The sequence below is a fragment of the Triturus cristatus genome, chromosome 11 (assembly GCF_964204655.1).
Source record: "Triturus cristatus chromosome 11, aTriCri1.1, whole genome shotgun sequence".
In the NCBI taxonomy this organism is placed as follows: domain Eukaryota; kingdom Metazoa; phylum Chordata; class Amphibia; order Caudata; family Salamandridae; genus Triturus; species Triturus cristatus.
The window spans coordinates 1,048,054,499-1,048,071,396 of NC_140594.1; the positions used below are offsets into that span (position 1 = coordinate 1,048,054,499).

General features: G+C 39.4%; 1 protein-coding gene across 1 annotated transcript in view; it reads left to right on the forward strand.

Moving 5' to 3' along the window:
* LOC146785924 (fetuin-B-like) overlaps nucleotides 1-14,893 on the forward strand; it is a 65,598-nt gene extending 50,705 nt beyond the window's left edge. Inside the window, exons 6-7 of the mRNA XM_085635322.1 lie at nucleotides 5,463-5,546; nucleotides 14,201-14,893. Of these exons, the coding sequence (XP_085491448.1) occupies nucleotides 5,463-5,546; nucleotides 14,201-14,746 (630 nt within the window). The 3' untranslated portion in view covers nucleotides 14,747-14,893. The remainder of the gene's footprint in view (nucleotides 1-5,462; nucleotides 5,547-14,200) is intronic.
* The last annotated feature ends 2,005 nt before the right edge of the window (nucleotides 14,894-16,898 follow it).

The following is a 16,898-nucleotide window of genomic DNA, read 5'->3' on the forward strand; positions in this document are numbered from 1 at the left end:
GTAAATTGTTGTATTGAAAGTAGCTTTCTTCATTAAAGAAAGGCTCACTAGCTGGAGTGTGTTTCCTCTCACCATTGAACGTGTTACAAAAGTTACTTCTATTAACAAGCCTTTTTCTTTTGCTTTTGTCTTTCAGAAACTTAATTGTTTTATTTAAAGATTTCATCTTTTTTAGAATAATTATAAATAATTTTCATTTCAAGTTAAAAGCAGAATCTACTACAGTTTCAATCCGCTGCTTTTGTTTGTAAGCTAGTAATTTTTTTTATACTTTTCACAGTTTTTCAATAAATTCTGAATTACTCTACTGCAAAAAAGTCGTTGTCGAATGTTTTTGTCTTTGTGTAACTTGTGTTATATCCTTATTTTTTGTTTTCTTTTTTCCATTTGAAGTGTCATTCTCCTTCTCCTTAGTTGAAAAACTCTTCTTTGTCCTTTTATTCCTATTCTTCTCATATAATTTCTCCACAACTTTTTTAAGAAACTGTTTAGTGGTCTTACCTAAACAAACTTTATCCTTTGTAACACTCTCATTTGTTTTTGACACCTTTTGTCGATCTCTTTTTTTGTTTCCTTCTCTTTTCATCTTTTCTTGCCATCTTCAATTTGTGATCCAAACAGAATAATTTTCCGAAAAGCAAAGAACAGTTTCATTAGTTTCTTACATGTATTCAATATTTTAAAATAATTTCATATAATTACTGATAATAATTACCAAGCAATTATTTACATTACTATTTTCTGTATTTCAAATATCAAAAACACTACTCATTCCACACAAATATATACTGCGTTCTTCAACAATACCTTCCCAAACACTTATACAAAGTACCATAATCACTAAGTCATTTCTTATCATGTCATTGGCCTCTTGCATCTCACTACTCAGAAACTACTAACAATGTTCGGCCTCCCAAACGCAAACAAGAAACCCTTTCCATAGACAGTTTAAAGTGTCACCATATTACTCAAAAGATGCATACATCTCCCTAAGCCTTTCCTAGTGGCATCATACTTAAAAAAAAACATACAACTAGATCTATACCTGTGTTTTATAGGTATCAGATATTCTAACATATCACTCGTGTGAAAATAGATGTTGAAGCATAGACATACCTCAGCAACGTTAAACTGTTGAGACAAATCATCGAGCAATGTATATATATATATGTATGTCATATGTAACTTGCAACTGTGTGCGGTTTTTCTCTATACCATAGAACTACATTACGACTTTCTCTGCGCTCCTCACATGTCCCCAGAAAACCAGTGAGGACCATCGTAGATAGGCCTCTGTTACCTTCCTTTTGCAAAGAAGGAAACAGGAACTATTACACATTGGGAGGAAACCGAAGAGGGAAGGGGGGCTCAAAGGATATGGCATTCCAGTCTCTCAGTCTGCCGCCCCTGTGATGTAAGCAGGTTCAGCACAAGCAGAAAGCTTGACAATACCTTAACTTATATTCATGTGTGCTTCACAAGTATGCACAAACCAATACACAAAGTGTGCAAACAACATTTCATTGTTTGCATCTCACTGAAGTTACTAAAGCATGTCCATGTTAAAGTATTTTCACACAAGCTTCAATCTGTAGAATACCATTTCTTGGACATTACCCCGGCGCATTTTAGACCTCAATTCATCCCTGTGCCTTTGACACAAGACCACATAACCTTTCCAACATCACACACTGCAGTCATTCACCACTGAAACCAATTGCAACTTTCTGTGTGCTGCACAGATGCAACCAATAAGCCAGTGAAAGTCTAACGGCTGTTTTTCACAGTACACAGGCCTCTGTTACCTTAGGTTTAGAAATGACGGGAGACAAACTTTTAGAGAGCGGGCGGAAGGAATGGGGGGGCACTCAAGAGATGTGTCATTCCCAGTCTATCGATCTGACGCCCCTGTGATGTACACCGGTTCAGCACAAGCAGGAAGCTTGACAATACCTAAACTTATATTCACGTGTGATTTACAAATGTCCACAAACTAATGCACAAAATGTGCAAACAACATTTCATTTTTTTAATCTCACTAAAGTTACTAAACAATGTCCGTGTTAAAGCACCCCCCCACTATTTTCCCACAACCTTCAATCTGCAGAAAGCCATTTCTTCTACATTACCCCGGCCGACTTTGGACCCCAATTGATCCCTGTACAAGTAGCGGCTCGCTGAGGGAGTACTGCGAGGCGCTGGGGCTGGGTGGGGAAAGGGCAGGAAGGGGAGGTAGTAGACTCCAACATACCATGGACAGGAGTAAGGTAAGTAATAAATAAAACAATTTACCTTGCGAGCGCTGCAGCGCCGAGTTGGTGATGCACCACACGCAAGGTAAATTGTTTTATTAATTTAATTACTTAGGTTACTCCTGTCCGTCATATGTCAGACTCTGCTACCCCATTACCTGCCCCTTCCTCACCCCACCCCCGCAGCATTCGCTTGGTGAGCCGCTACTGCCCTGTACCTTAGACACAACACCATGTAACCTTTGCAACATTACACACTGCACTCGTATACCACTCAAACCGATTGCAAACAATGAGCCAATCAATGTCTAAGTGCTATTTCTCAGGGTACCTGGGCCTCTCTTACGTTCCTTTTACAAATAACGGGACACAAACCGTTAAAGAGTGGGAGCAAAGAAGGGGGGAGAGGGGGTCAATGGACGTATCATTACCAAACTCTTGATCTGCCGGACCTCTAATATAAACAGATTCAGCACAGGGAGAAACCCTGGCAATTCCCTCCATTTGAATTCATGTGTACTTCACCAGTGTGAACAAATTTGTACATAAAATATGCTCTGAACATTTCCATTTCTTTTTTATCTCTCACACATTCATAAAACATATCTCTAGTAAAGTAACGCCCCCCTTCCCCCACCACCTGTATTTTCTGACAAAGCACAATCTACAAACATTCCTATTTCTCTTACATTGACCGGGCCCATTTTCAATATTAATTCAACCCTGTACCTAACTCGCAACACCATGCACACCTTTCAACATAAGAGACTGCATTCCTCATTTCACTAAAATACTTAAATATATATGGCGCACTTCAACAATACCTTCCCAAACATTCATACGAAGTACCATAATCACTAATCCCTCTACCACCATGTATTTCACCTCATCTGTCTTTTCATTCTTCACTACTCACCAACTACAAACAGTCTTCACTCTATCCAAATGTAAAGCACTTTTCATATCACAGTTGACAGTGTCACTATATCAATGAAAGCATGCATACATGGAGCGCCCAACGTCTGCACGCAACATTTTTTTTTTTTTATTTCCCTCAAGTTAATAAAACATGCCTCCTTTAACCCCATCCCCATTTTTTTTCCACAATCAACAATGTGCAAATGTACTACAATTTCTTTATTGTGCCCGAATTCATTTTCTAATGCAAATTAACCCTGTACCTCACTTTCAAAACCATATACTCCTTTAAACATGACAAACTACACTTCTTCCTGTAAAACTCCTAAATATATAACGGTACTTGTTCAGCAACTACTCACACTATATGCACATTCTGTAAAAAATGTGAAACAGCACTCTTCACAAATACTATGTTATTTACCCCAATTTTTTTTTCAAACTTACAAATATTGTGTCAAACAGTTAACCACTACTACACAATATATAACACACCTTAGTAATTTATAACTCATCTCTGTAATAGGTAAGCAGATTTCTAATTTCACAAACGCATGCAATATTTTTTTTCTCAAGAGTAGAACCAATAATGGCAAATTTTCCCTCTCTTTCGCACATAAATACATGTACGTAACAATCACAATCCTTCCTTAATTATTTCAAATTGCAAAACACATTCCTATTGGTTACTCATATTAACACTCTCTAATTTTCTTCTAGAATGCCCCCAACTGGTTCTCTTATTTTGTGGATTGGACACTCCCCCACACTGCCGCATCACCAGACAGCCCCAAACCCTTACAACAATTTAGAAGCCTATTTCTAATAATACTAGTGCAAATTTTAAAGAACACACTTCTTCTAAACATACTCATTATTTTGAAAAATTTACTTTAATAGCTTACCAGTTGTAATTAATTTTGCATTTCATATTTTAAAACCTCAGTTATTTCTACTGTTCCACCAATCACCTTTTTTACAATTTCCATACCAACCGTTTCTGCAACATTCAATGGAAGACTGCAGGCCACAAGTTCACTAACTTTCATCCCAATAGCTTCTGCAACATTCAACGCCACGTGCAGGGCACAAGTTCACCATACTTCATCCTAACAGTTTCTGCAATATTCAACAAGACCTGCAGGTCCCAGGTTCACCATTTTTTTAAGTTCAGAACAGTACCTTCCAAATGCAAGTACAGATGTATTGACAAAGACCTAGGTTTACAAAATGTGGACATTAAATGGTTTCCCCAGAGAGGATAAAAGTGGCACCAATTGTTGCCTTTGGTTAAAACCTCTTTGCATCTCCAGCCCCCTGACCTCATGATTGTGCTCTGTGGTGGCAATGACCTTGGCACATTGACTGGGGTAGGTCTAGAAATGCTCATGAAGGATACCTTTGGACAATTAATGTTGCTTTTACCTCAAACTGTCTTTGTATACTCCAATATATGCCAAAGACAGAAGTGGAAATGGTCAAATCAATTCTGTCCTCAGATTGAGAAAGCTAGGAAGAATGTATGCATACCTGAGAGATCATAGAATGGGGTCCATCTACAACAACAACATATGTTTTGATATGGATGACATCTGCAGGAGTGATGGAGTACACTTCGCAGCCCAGGTTTGCAATTCACACATTGTGAGTTTACACTTATAAATTGATTTATTGGTGCTTATTGTTATACTACCATGGTATATAATGATATGGGGAATATGCCCCCAGAACACAGAGTTGATGCATCAATGTGAGAACACCAACAAACCTCTGCAAGGATTGCTATTTAAAAACTTTTGCATGGTGGTATAATTTCACCCAGGATGCAAATGGAGAATTGCTCTTGTCAAGGGCAAGAATAACTATTAAATTAGGGCGTGAATTGAGAAGGAAATATAAATATAGCATGTGCCAATGCACTTTTTCAAAGTGTAAATATGTGTAATGTACACCATGTACATTTATGCATATTATTACTTCTGGAACAATGTGACTGTCTCAACTTCCAAGGGAAACTAATAGAACTATTTAAGATTTTGAAAAAACTACTTCTACTCCAGATGTAGCTTCCTATGAATGGATAGTGGATATCTACTTTAGGGTGTGAACACAGTTTGCAATGGTTTGTACCCAAAGTAATGGTAGAAACTTGAGTTATATTGGCATAAATGGCTCATCAAGTGAGATACAAGATCTAAGTCACTGTAAAAAGAAAATATTTATTTTTCAAAATGACAAGAATAGGCTACAGTTAATAGCTAAGAACAATAATATGTTTTCTTGCTTGAACAGCGCCTTGGCTACTGCAAGGGAAGCCAAATAAGCAAACTTGGGGAGGATGGAGTATCTGTTTCCTGTGAAATCTATGAACCCAAGGTACTGTATACTCTGCTTATATGCAATAAATAGTCTCAGATGTATACATATCAAGTGATGGTAATGCGTAACTGATATAAAACAAATAATGACAGCCATTCACATCACACCATTCTCCCATGTAGATGTATCATGATCATTGTTTAAGTGGTGTAAGAATAAATTGAAATGTGGAAACCTAAAGGTGCATGAAGTAATTTTCCAAGACAGGACTTACTGTAATATCCTGAGGGAAGATAGGGAGGTTTTAATGTTCCTTATAGGGCTACAAGAAAACTGAAGAAGAAAACATACTGTCCTACCTTTCACATGTGTGAGCAGGAAGGAAAATGGCATTTAGGTGTCTGTAAACTTGGCCTGGGTGGTACAAAAGGTCAAATGAATGCTCAAGAAAAAATGGTTGCAGAAAAATGATGGAGTATCTCAAAGTAGCTTTGTGTCAGCCTCTGTGACAAATTGTAACTCCCTGATGAGGGATAAAAAATGGTTTGAGTTTCCGATTTGCAGTGTAGAGAATGGAAAAGTGAAGGATATGACTAGTAGAATTTTAGTAAGGGTTTGATTCTGTTGCACACAGAAATCAATAAAACAAAGAAAGGAATATACTGGATGGACCTCGTGGCCATGATCTGTTATTCTGTTTGTATATTCAACCCATAAGTAAGTGAAGTTGTGTTGGTGTATGATTAAACCGAGGCTTCTTCAATTTCCCAGTGTGTAGGCTTTTTTTGCTGTCTAGATTAAGCCTAATGCTTGTAAAACCATGTCTAACTTCCCTCTTTCTGAAACCTTTCATAAAACCTTACTAACTGTTGTTAAAGTTGCAAACAATTCTTTCCGTGGGTTAAGACTACAGAACTTGAATTGGTCATTTATTCATCAGAGTAGCTGTAGGTCAGGATTCAGCATCTTTCATATCGATCCTCACATATATATTATCCATGATATAAATGCTAACTTATTGTCCAGGTTATTGTACATATTTAAGGATTACTTTATTATTCTTACCATCTACTCAAACTGATGATATGTTGTAGTCAATATCATGGATACGATATATACAAGATGGAACACCATCAGGGTGATTTGTTCTATGTGTAGCCACAGTAGTGATTATTTTATTCTTCTTAATTATATATACATATTTAAATAATGTATTTGACACAAAAACATCAAAGATCCAATTAGCAGGACCGGAGTTATGAATTGTTAAAGTTTAAGGTAAAAACGAGCGTCTAAAAGATTAAAGCACCAACCGCTGACACCTACTCTCGCTTGACAAGTCAAAGTCAAATAATATGGTGCGTTGAAGCACAGGTTAGATACAAGAAGTGTATTGGAGCCAGCCATGCTTACCTTCAGACTTAGAAGAAATTTCATGGAAAAATGTCTGAGAAGGTAAAGATCAGCAGGACAAGGCTGCAGGCGGTGTCTGAGGAGACATCGTCGGGGAGACACTAAATGAAAGTGTGGTGAAGATTTCTATGTTTGGACTTAGGGCCTGATTACGACTTCTCCAGTCTGACCACTGTACCACAGAGGCAGCAGTCCGAAAAAGACAGCTGAGTCCACGGACTCCTGCCTGCCGTATTAGAAAGCAACCGCTGGTACTGCGGCAGCGTGATTGCCAGCAGTGTAGTTATTTCTAAATTTTTTGATGCAGGTGTGTACATTTACACACAAAAAATGTAGACTGTATACACATGCATGACACGTTAAAATATGCCTTGTGCCCATATGTACCTGCTGCTAGAGTGTGGACCATATGTGCACAGTCCAATCAATGGGTACACATAGCACAACAGACTTACCTGCACTCCAGCACCAACAGAATAGTTTTCTTCAGGGTCAAGGTGCTGATGTGAAGGGGGTCCTGGAGGAAGGGATCCAGGTCAGAGACTGCAGGGGAGAGGAGGAAATTGATGAGAATGCACCCCAAAACCATTGTTTCCGATGACTCGAAGCAAGCGGCCCGACCACCACAGTTGACTCGTCAGACAGCCAACTCATAATCCGTCTGGCGGTGAAGTTCTCAGTAATGCCCTGTGGCTGCTTTTTTTCCCCCACCGCCATCTGGGAGGTCAGAGAAAAGCTTTTGGAGTTGGTGGTTCTCCAGCGGTCTGTCGAACAACAGACTGATGTACTCGAAATTCGTCGTCGGACTGTCAACAGCGCAGCGTTCGATCCAATGCCGATACAACCACAGTAGTTTGACCAACAAAGTTGTAATAAGGCCTTTAGTCTTTTTTTTGGAAGTTGAAAACCTCTAATTGGATGAAGCTGCAAGCTGTACCCAACAAGGGCTCCACGAGGACAGACCTTCTGTGAAAGACCGCTGAACAGGATTTCCTGCTGTGGAGAAGTACGTAGCAGGTGGTGCTGCAAAAGGTCAGGCTGGCCGGAGATGCACCTAGGGCGGATCGACAAACAGGTGGATCCCAGTCTCCTCTCAGTTCTCAGAGCACTTTTTAGCACAAAAGATTTTGATTTTGGCTATCTGGACACCTTTAGCACCACTTCCAAAGGTCTTGTACTGTAGAGGCACAACTTTGAGGGTCAGGACTCCACTCTGGCTGGGTTAATGTGCAGATTCAAGATAGTTGGAGCCTTTTCTGTCTCTAAAGCTCTGATTATGAGGCCAGCCAACTAGTCCTTGGAATCACTCTGGTAGTTCTTGGTTCAAAGAGTGGATCAGGGCCCAAGCAGAAGGGCAGGCCTCTGAGGGTTCAAGGCAGGCTTCAGGTAGCAAAGCAGTCCTTCATGGTGCAGGAAAGAAGTCTTCTGACGCACACAGCAGGCTCCAGCCACAGGCAGTCCTCAGAGAGTTCTTTTGCAACAGTCCAGAAAGTGAACTGAAGATTGGGTTTGAGTGTCCTATATTTATACCTGGTGCCATCTTTGAAGTAGGGAGAAGTTTCTAGAGCTTATTGTAGAAGTCCTTGGGATTTCCTGCCTCCCCTCCTCTGGTTCCAGCTTGGCTGCAGGAACTATACACTAGCGTGAAGTCCTTTGTGAGATGGCAGGGAACAGTCTGTTGATTTACAAGTGAGTCTAATTTACACATATTTTTGCATGTTTTTTAAGTTTTGTGGGGGGATGCATGGAGTGCAGCAGCCTCCCACAAATTCTTAAACAAATTAACCCTATGTTTCCGGGGGTCTATAGAATATGACCCCAGGAAATGTATATCCCAGAGGTGGAGCTTTTTCTATTCTGCTTTGGAAAGCAGGGACCCCTTGTGCTTGGTTTTATGGCTGCATTATGTGGCCTGAGAAGTATAAAAAATGAATGATACGTGGTTCATGGTTTTCTTTTACTATTATTGCTTTATTGAAAGGTTTATTGATAAAAACAAATAGACTTGCCATATATCTATTGAAATTAATTTACATAAAAAAAGATCCTAAATATTTACTGAAAAAACAAAGATTAATGTGATAGTTATAGTTAGGTGAAAATGTCAGTTAAAACATACCATTTTAAACTAAACAACACTGAAATTCACCAGTTATAGCTATCTTAAACAACTCTAGGCCATATGTAAGAATTTTAGGGATTGCAAGTTCCTATTACGATTCTTTGTGAATCGCAATTAGGAAATTGCAATTCCTAATGTATGAAACCAATTGAGTTTCATTTAGTGATTCTCAATGGGATCACAATCGACCTACCTCATGAATATTAATGATGCGGGTCGCAATTTGCGATCCATTAGGAATCGCAGCCATCACAGGGATGGTGGCCTGTAGGGTCCCGCAGATCACCAAGTATATCATTGCATTTTAATAAAGCAGACCCTTCTTTTTTAAATGCAGCCTGTTTTCCTTAAAGGAAAACAGGATGCATTTACAAAGAAAAAAGGAAACTGTGAAGTTTCATTTTTAAGAGCTGTCAATAGTCCATTAAACCACTGCCTGCTCTTAAAAAAAATTTGGTTCAGCATTCACAAAGGGGGAGTGGTCCTGTGGGGATCCCTTCCCATTTGTGAATGGTTACCACCACTCTTGAGATGTTGGTAAAGAATTAATGATTTGCAACCGTAATTCAGTTGCAAAACATTCATACATACCACTGCAATTTGGTATTAGGATGGGACTTCCTAAACATGCCCCTTTCACATACCAAATCATTAAACACAGAGTTGCTATTCAGTAACATGTTACTGAATCACAATTTGTGCTCTGTACATATGTAAAAGCATTTTTGCTGTCCTTTGCAGACCACAAAAATACTTTTGTATCTATGGCCCTATAACGTTTGCCCTAAAGTAAGTAGAACTTGCCCCCTCACCATGCACTGCTAATTACCTAACATAAAACATCACTCATGACATGTTCCATAACATAATTGATAACATAACTGCAAGATATGTTAAGACATCAATGATAACAACGCTGTGTATGGCTCTAGCCAGAATCTGTCCCAGAATCTGTCCCTTCAGGTGACCTTTGTACCAGATCAAGAGCTTTCAGATCAATGAGACACTCCTGAGCATTGCTGTTGGCAAAGTTGTCCATGTGCATCAGTGGTATCTTTACCCAAGTCACTACCTGAATATTATGACCCTTTATGCAGCTTGAATATCCTTGCATGTGTATTTTACATTGTTTTCTATCAGTATCATTGCTAGCGAGATGCCATATGCCACTGTTTTTTTCATACCTTATTTGAAGATGGAAAGTTCTATGTGGGAATATTTTTTAGATGTTTTAATTTTCTGATTGCCTCCGAATCTTCATCAGGTGTCGTAATTATAATGTGATGAAGCCTGCACTCAATACTGTTTTGTGGGCTTCAAGTTCAAGTATAAAGAGTTGTAGGTGTGGCAGTCATTCATATTTATTTTGCAGTCTGCCCATAAAGAGTGAAGCTTTAGATGGTTAAGAAACTGTGGAAGATAAATGTTTGAGACTAAAAGTGATTATTAAGTAGTAAGCCTATATGTGAGGTTCTCGTTGAAGGGTAGCTACTTTGACTTTAAAATTCATTGTAGAGAACAGGAAAGTTTCTGTTAAACTGATGATAAAATGCTAGCATGTGTTGAAATGCCTGCAGAATTTACTGTGATGACACAAAAGGACTTGTTACCCACATGTGCTGTATTGTACCTGAGGTAACTTTACATTACATTTACCGAAGGTTTGTGTATTCTTAATAGGATTTTAGATGTTTACCTATTTTTCAAGCAATTATGGGTTTGCCTTTCTATTGCTTTATGCATAATTGCCAAATTCTTAAATCTAATCTGTGGCTATACTGCCAAACAGAGCAAACTACAATAAATGGAAACCAGTTCACTGATGTGTCCATCAATATGTTAAAATATTATAATATTTATTTTTGTAGGTTATTCCAATGTGTCAGAATAAGCATCTCATCCATGAATGAGCTGTTATATCCCAGTGTATGGTAGACAATTGTTAAGATGAAGAAGATGTTCATAAATAATATAGAGTTTGTCTTTGAGCCATTGTAAAAATTAATTTGGGGTGGTGGGACAAGGCAATCAGTGGTTACAAATGTGGAGGATGGGAGCCTTCTACCATTATTGGTTGTTTTATAATAGCACCAAGTACACCCCTACCACACTTGGTGCTCGGGGTAGTGAGGGTAAGAGGTCCAAGGGGCCTTAGGACTGTTGCTTGGGGGTTAGAGACTCAGACCTTAAGCAATTAAATAAAAGGTACAATGAGTGAATGTATAACACACAAAAAAGGTTGAGAAGGTAAGAATAAAAAGATCATCTCACTCTCTTGTAACCCATATATGGGTTAAAAGTGCCCTCGCCCACTAATGGTGGCATACTTCATCATAGGGTGTGCTACAACACCCCCTGCATAAGCAACACAAAGGGTGGAGCAATGATTTTTTGAAAATTTCAAAGAAACAATATTAGGGATCCACCCTGCAATGTTTTGTTTAAACTACATTATAGGTATCCCCATCCGTAGTTTCTGGGTCACCTAGGTATGGTTAAAAACTCTCCATGAGATGGTCTTGGAGATAGTATTGCTCTGTCATCTCTTTATGCTATCAACATGTTTCGGCCAATGATCTATCGGCACTTAGAGTCAGTGGCCTTCCTCAGGACTAAGATCCCTAGAATCACCATCACCATTGCTCGCTTCCGTTTATTAGTAAGCTGTATTGATGTAATGTCATGCAGTGACCTTACTTGTCTCCTTAGTTCATGAAACCAGGAATTTAACTTGTTGTTGTATTGTATCTCTGAACCCTGGGTAGGGGTGGGGCGTGGCTCTGTAGTCACAGATTTGTCAGGGTCCGAACCCACCCAAAGTGCCGCTCCCCACCCTCGGAAGTGAATGCCCAGCCAGTGCTGTTTTGTTAAGAATAACATAAGTGGGAGAGGATGTAGCCTAACGTTTAGGGCGGTGGACTTCAAATCTTGGAACTGGGTTCGAGTCTCTGCAACCACGCTCAACATCCTGTGAGTCTGGTCAAATCACTTAATCTCCCCATGCCTAACAAAAAATTAATGTGTCCTCATGTAACGCAACTGGTGTAAAGCGCTCTGTTACTTGATTTTGGGTTAAGTTCGCACTATATAAAACTTCGAGAGAGTGAGAATTACACCAAAATGTAATTTGGCACATAGAGAAAAAGTTGCTCTATTTGAGTGCACACTAAAAGTGGGTTCATTTCACAGATCAACGGGCAGTCCTATAATTAAGCTCTGGTGCAGACTCACTATCGGGAAGTACAGTACCTTTCCTGTACTTTATGACCAACAGGTCAGCCTGTAATCGTTGACTAGACAGTTCTTTGAATGTTGGCTGCAGTTATTTTTCTATGATGATTGGCTCACTCAGAACTTCCCAAATGCAGCTAAGCAGCTGTTGAATGCATGGGTTGAGCAATTATGCTCGAAGTGACTGGAGCTTGTTTCAGCAGACCTGCCAGCTCTTGGGTCTGTGAAGACTGCAGTAGCTTGGCAAATGTAGTTCTGACAAACTGATCTATCACATGTGGTGGGGATTCCTTTCGCTCTGGTCTCTGGCACTGGAGTGAGCTCTTTGGGTACGGAGAGGACAGAGTCAGCACAAGTCCTCTGTCTCCCTCCATTGCAGTAACTGGAGCAGGCACTCTGGTTGGTTATTACTTATGAAGCTGGTCTCTGGTCTATCTTCTGTCAGCTAGAAAGACCTCAAATCTCTCAGGCTCACTTTGGTTAACTCCGAACACATTCCTTTGGCATTCTGCTTCTTTTGGTCTGCTTCTCTGCCTAGAATCAGTATCTGGGCTTTTCTTTCTTGGGCAGACAACTCATGCTGAAAAAGGCACTCACTTTTCACCACTTTGTAGGCGGGCAGGCCCTCAGGTCTCAGACAGACCCACAGCTTCCTTTTTGATAACTTCTGCAGTTTTCTATTCGTATACTACTTATTGGCCAGCTCAGGTAAAGATCTGCATATATGTTGTGCCCAGACTGTGCACTGATGTCACCATCTATTTGTCTACCTTACACAAAGAATAGTTTGCACTACAGAAGTTATCAAAAAGGGACCATCCCTAGCCAGTTCTGAACAATAGATAGAGGACCCACAACCGTATATGTAAATTATGTATAAAAGTGAGAAACACACCTTCTCACTTGACGTCAGTTCCAAGATATTTCACTAACCAAGGTAAGGAGTACTCCAGAAAGTAATCAAAGAGCTGCTGTGATCCAGGGTTGGTATTACTGATAGGCAGTCTCCCAGAGGACGGGGACATCACCTGAAATTTGCACCTCTTGATAGAGAAGCTGCCTGAGACATAAGGCTAACCAAATAAAAAGCAGATATCAAATGTTGCGTTCTGACTGTTACCATAACCCTAGGTTCATTGAGTACATACAGTCATAGTGCCAGTACTTCCTCAAGATGTCAAAAACAATAAGTTTAAAATTTTCTAACTGTTGATTACATGATAAAGATACCAAAAATATTTTTTGAACTTCAGCATGAAGGATAAACACGTGACACATCCAAACCACAGGTCAGAAACACAGAAAAGAAAAATGTAGTGCAGTTTCACTTCATGTTTTCAAAAACAAAATTTAGATGGAAACGCAATTAGGCTATTTGTAGAAGAATGGACTAGTTAAAAAATATTTTGAGCGAGGAAGGAAGATTTGTCACTATGAAATTGTAAAGGAAGGGTGAGTCACCACTTTCATCTTTGGCTATCAACCATTCATTGTCCAATGTGTTTAAAATATTTTGTGGGTTACTTTTTGACCAAACCGAACGATTGATCAAGGTTTATGACATTTGCAATTTTCGATATCAAACAATATTCATAGAATTGATTTCTATCAAAAAGCAGGATAAACATATCGAAAAAGGTTTTCATCTCACAAACAGAGTGATAGCTACACCATAAAAACCAACATTTCAAATAAATAAAAAAGGCTTGGCGTTTAAAATGAAAAGTAGCCATACTTGTAATTTGGGTTAAGTGCTTCTATTTTTCATTTAACTGGTGCAGTGCCCACAAGCCTGCAGTTTGGATTTTATAGAAGTGTGTAACAATGTAAAAAGTAATACTGAGAATAATTAGGCATATCATCATATTATAATTGACAAGCTGTCATTACTACTTAAAAAAACATCTCACATGTTTCCATTATTTTGTGTTTCTTACTGTTTCAGAAGCTCGGTCTTCCACGCATGAGACACCATGATCATCACAGTAAAGATCATGAGAATGTTCACATATTTCATGAATTCCAATTTGATCCTAGTGGAAAAATTGTCTATAATCCAGAAGGCAGCAAAGACCACCATAAGGAAAAGCATGAGGAGAACCATGAACACGAATCTCCCTCTGGTGAACCTCAGATTCACCCTGCCAAAAAACCTGTTGAAGACTCATCTGCCGTAAAAGTGGGAGGAAAGCCTAGCCCTCCACCTCCCAGAGGACCTGTTGGTTTAGTGGATTACTATTCTATGATCAATGAAACTGATGTTTTTCCCTCTCCAAGCAATCCTGGCACCTCACACCCCATTATTCTCCCAGGATCTCCTCCAGTTCAAAGACCTTTTGGGCCAGAACAACCTGTTGTTCCAGGTTTTATTGGACCATTTCAGGATCCAGAACAACAGCCGTTCCCCCTTCACCCTTCAGATTCAGCAGGCTGTCCCTCAGATCCTGACCACAAGTTGCCCCCACTTTCACCCTTATACCAAAAACATTAAATAAATGTTGCTGTAACAAATTAAATTAACATATAATATTTATTCCCTGTTAATGAATAGTCTTTCTCAGTAGCATAATGTGATTACAGGGCCTTGCGATTTTTGTCAGTACTGGATGATCAAAATCAATAAATGAAAAAGAACATCTTTTGTTGGTTCCATTTTTTGCTGTGATTGTATTGCCCTTTTATTAGTTTCAGATGCTAATTTAATTATTCATGACTTCTGCTGGCACTTCTGTGCCATATGTATATGTGATGCAGACCACTATGTCAGGATTGGGATTCGACAATTAACATTATTAAATCTCATACCAATGTAATGCACAAAAGGAAATATTTTTATGTGTACAAATAACAGACATTTCTCACCAAAGTCCACTTTATTAATTTTTGAAATGTAACTAACAGAGTTGCTTATTCTGGTATTTGAACATGTCACCTGAAGACAACCAAGGTAACATGCTATCTAAAAAGGACCACACTATCTGTTTTGAAGGTAAAATTAACAAGTTTGTGATAAAGTTGTAGATGCTCTAATTCATTAATTAGGAGGGGCGATGCGCAAGATCCGGACTGTCTTCAAAACACCTTGACAGCCTTCGTAAGACTTATTGAAAGGCAGGATTCCATGTTAAAATGTTATGGTTTTATTTAAAAATGTAGTCATTACAGATGCAAACACAAGGAGATGATGGACGGAGTGCTGAAACTTTTCAAACACTCACCCACAGTCACAGATCTGGGTTGCATCCATCATCATTCTTTAGCTCACTTTGTCACCCCAGTTCAGACACAGCTATATGCAAATCAGTCTTGACCCTGTGCCTCATGGGAACAGTCCAGCCCGAACTGCCAAGCAATGTCTTCCCTGGACCGGCAACAAGCATCCTGGGACCGGTTTTGGGGAAACAGCTCTCATCAGCCAGGCTAGCTTGAATCCAGTGGCAAAGTGAGCAAGGGACCCACATCTGAGCTGACCCTGCCAACTTAGGGCGAACAATGCAAACACAAGGAGATGATGGGCGGAGTGCTGAAACTTTTCAAACACTCACCCCCAGTCACAGATCTGGATTGAAACCATCATCATTCTTTAGCTCACTTTGCCACCCCAGTTCAGACACAGCTATATGCAAATCAGTTTTGACTCTGTGCCTCATGGGAACAGTCCAGCCCGAACTGCCAAGCCATGTCTTCCCTGGACCGGAAACAAGCATCCTGGGACCGGTTTCGGATATTACAGATATCAAAAGGTATTTAGTTAGTTAACCACACAAACGTCAAAGTCATGTTCTGCTAAAGTATAAATATAAGGTGAATGTCTGAAGAAATCAAAACAAGAACCATATATAAAGTAAATAGACAGACCAACATATAGTCCCCTCTCTAATGAAATCCTGAAAGATCTATGAAATATAGCAGTTTTGATAAGGCTTCAACGAGCTGAAGCCATACACGTCATTATTGGTTATGGCGTGACAGGGTTGGACCAGCAATGTTATAAGACATGGATCATTCAATATCCTAGTTCATAAAATATTTCCAGAGACACATACGTCCACCTACATTTCATTGGCTAGCCTATACATACCTAATTATTTATTTAACAAAGCAAAACAATATTAGAACATTGTAATGTTGGGAGCTTCATTGAAAACAATGGACTGCTCCGAGCTTCTAATGCCCGGTTGAAGCTCGGAGCAGCAACATTCCAATGTTAAACAAAGGCCACATGAGGCCCGAGGTAATTTCAAGCCACTTGGGCTCTGTGAGGCCTTTGTTTTACAAATTAGAATATTCTGCCCTCTAGGGGCGGAATGCTCTAATAGCCTTAGAGCCCTTCGCAGCATTCTCTACCGGCCAATAAAGGCTGGAACGGGCCTTTAACGGCCTGTAGAGCCTGCTACGGTGGGCTCTAAGGCTATATAGTATGTTCAGCTTATGAATGACATACACAGAGCCTCCATTGGAAACCCTAAAACGTTACAGAATAAAGAAAAACTGCTTTCTTGACAGAACACAAACTATTCCATTGCAGACTCCTCTGTTGAGGGTTTTAATGATTTTAATGGAATGGAAAAACACACAAGCATACTGGGAGAGAGAATAAAGGCTTTACTCATATAAGAAAACACACCATTATACTGCAAATC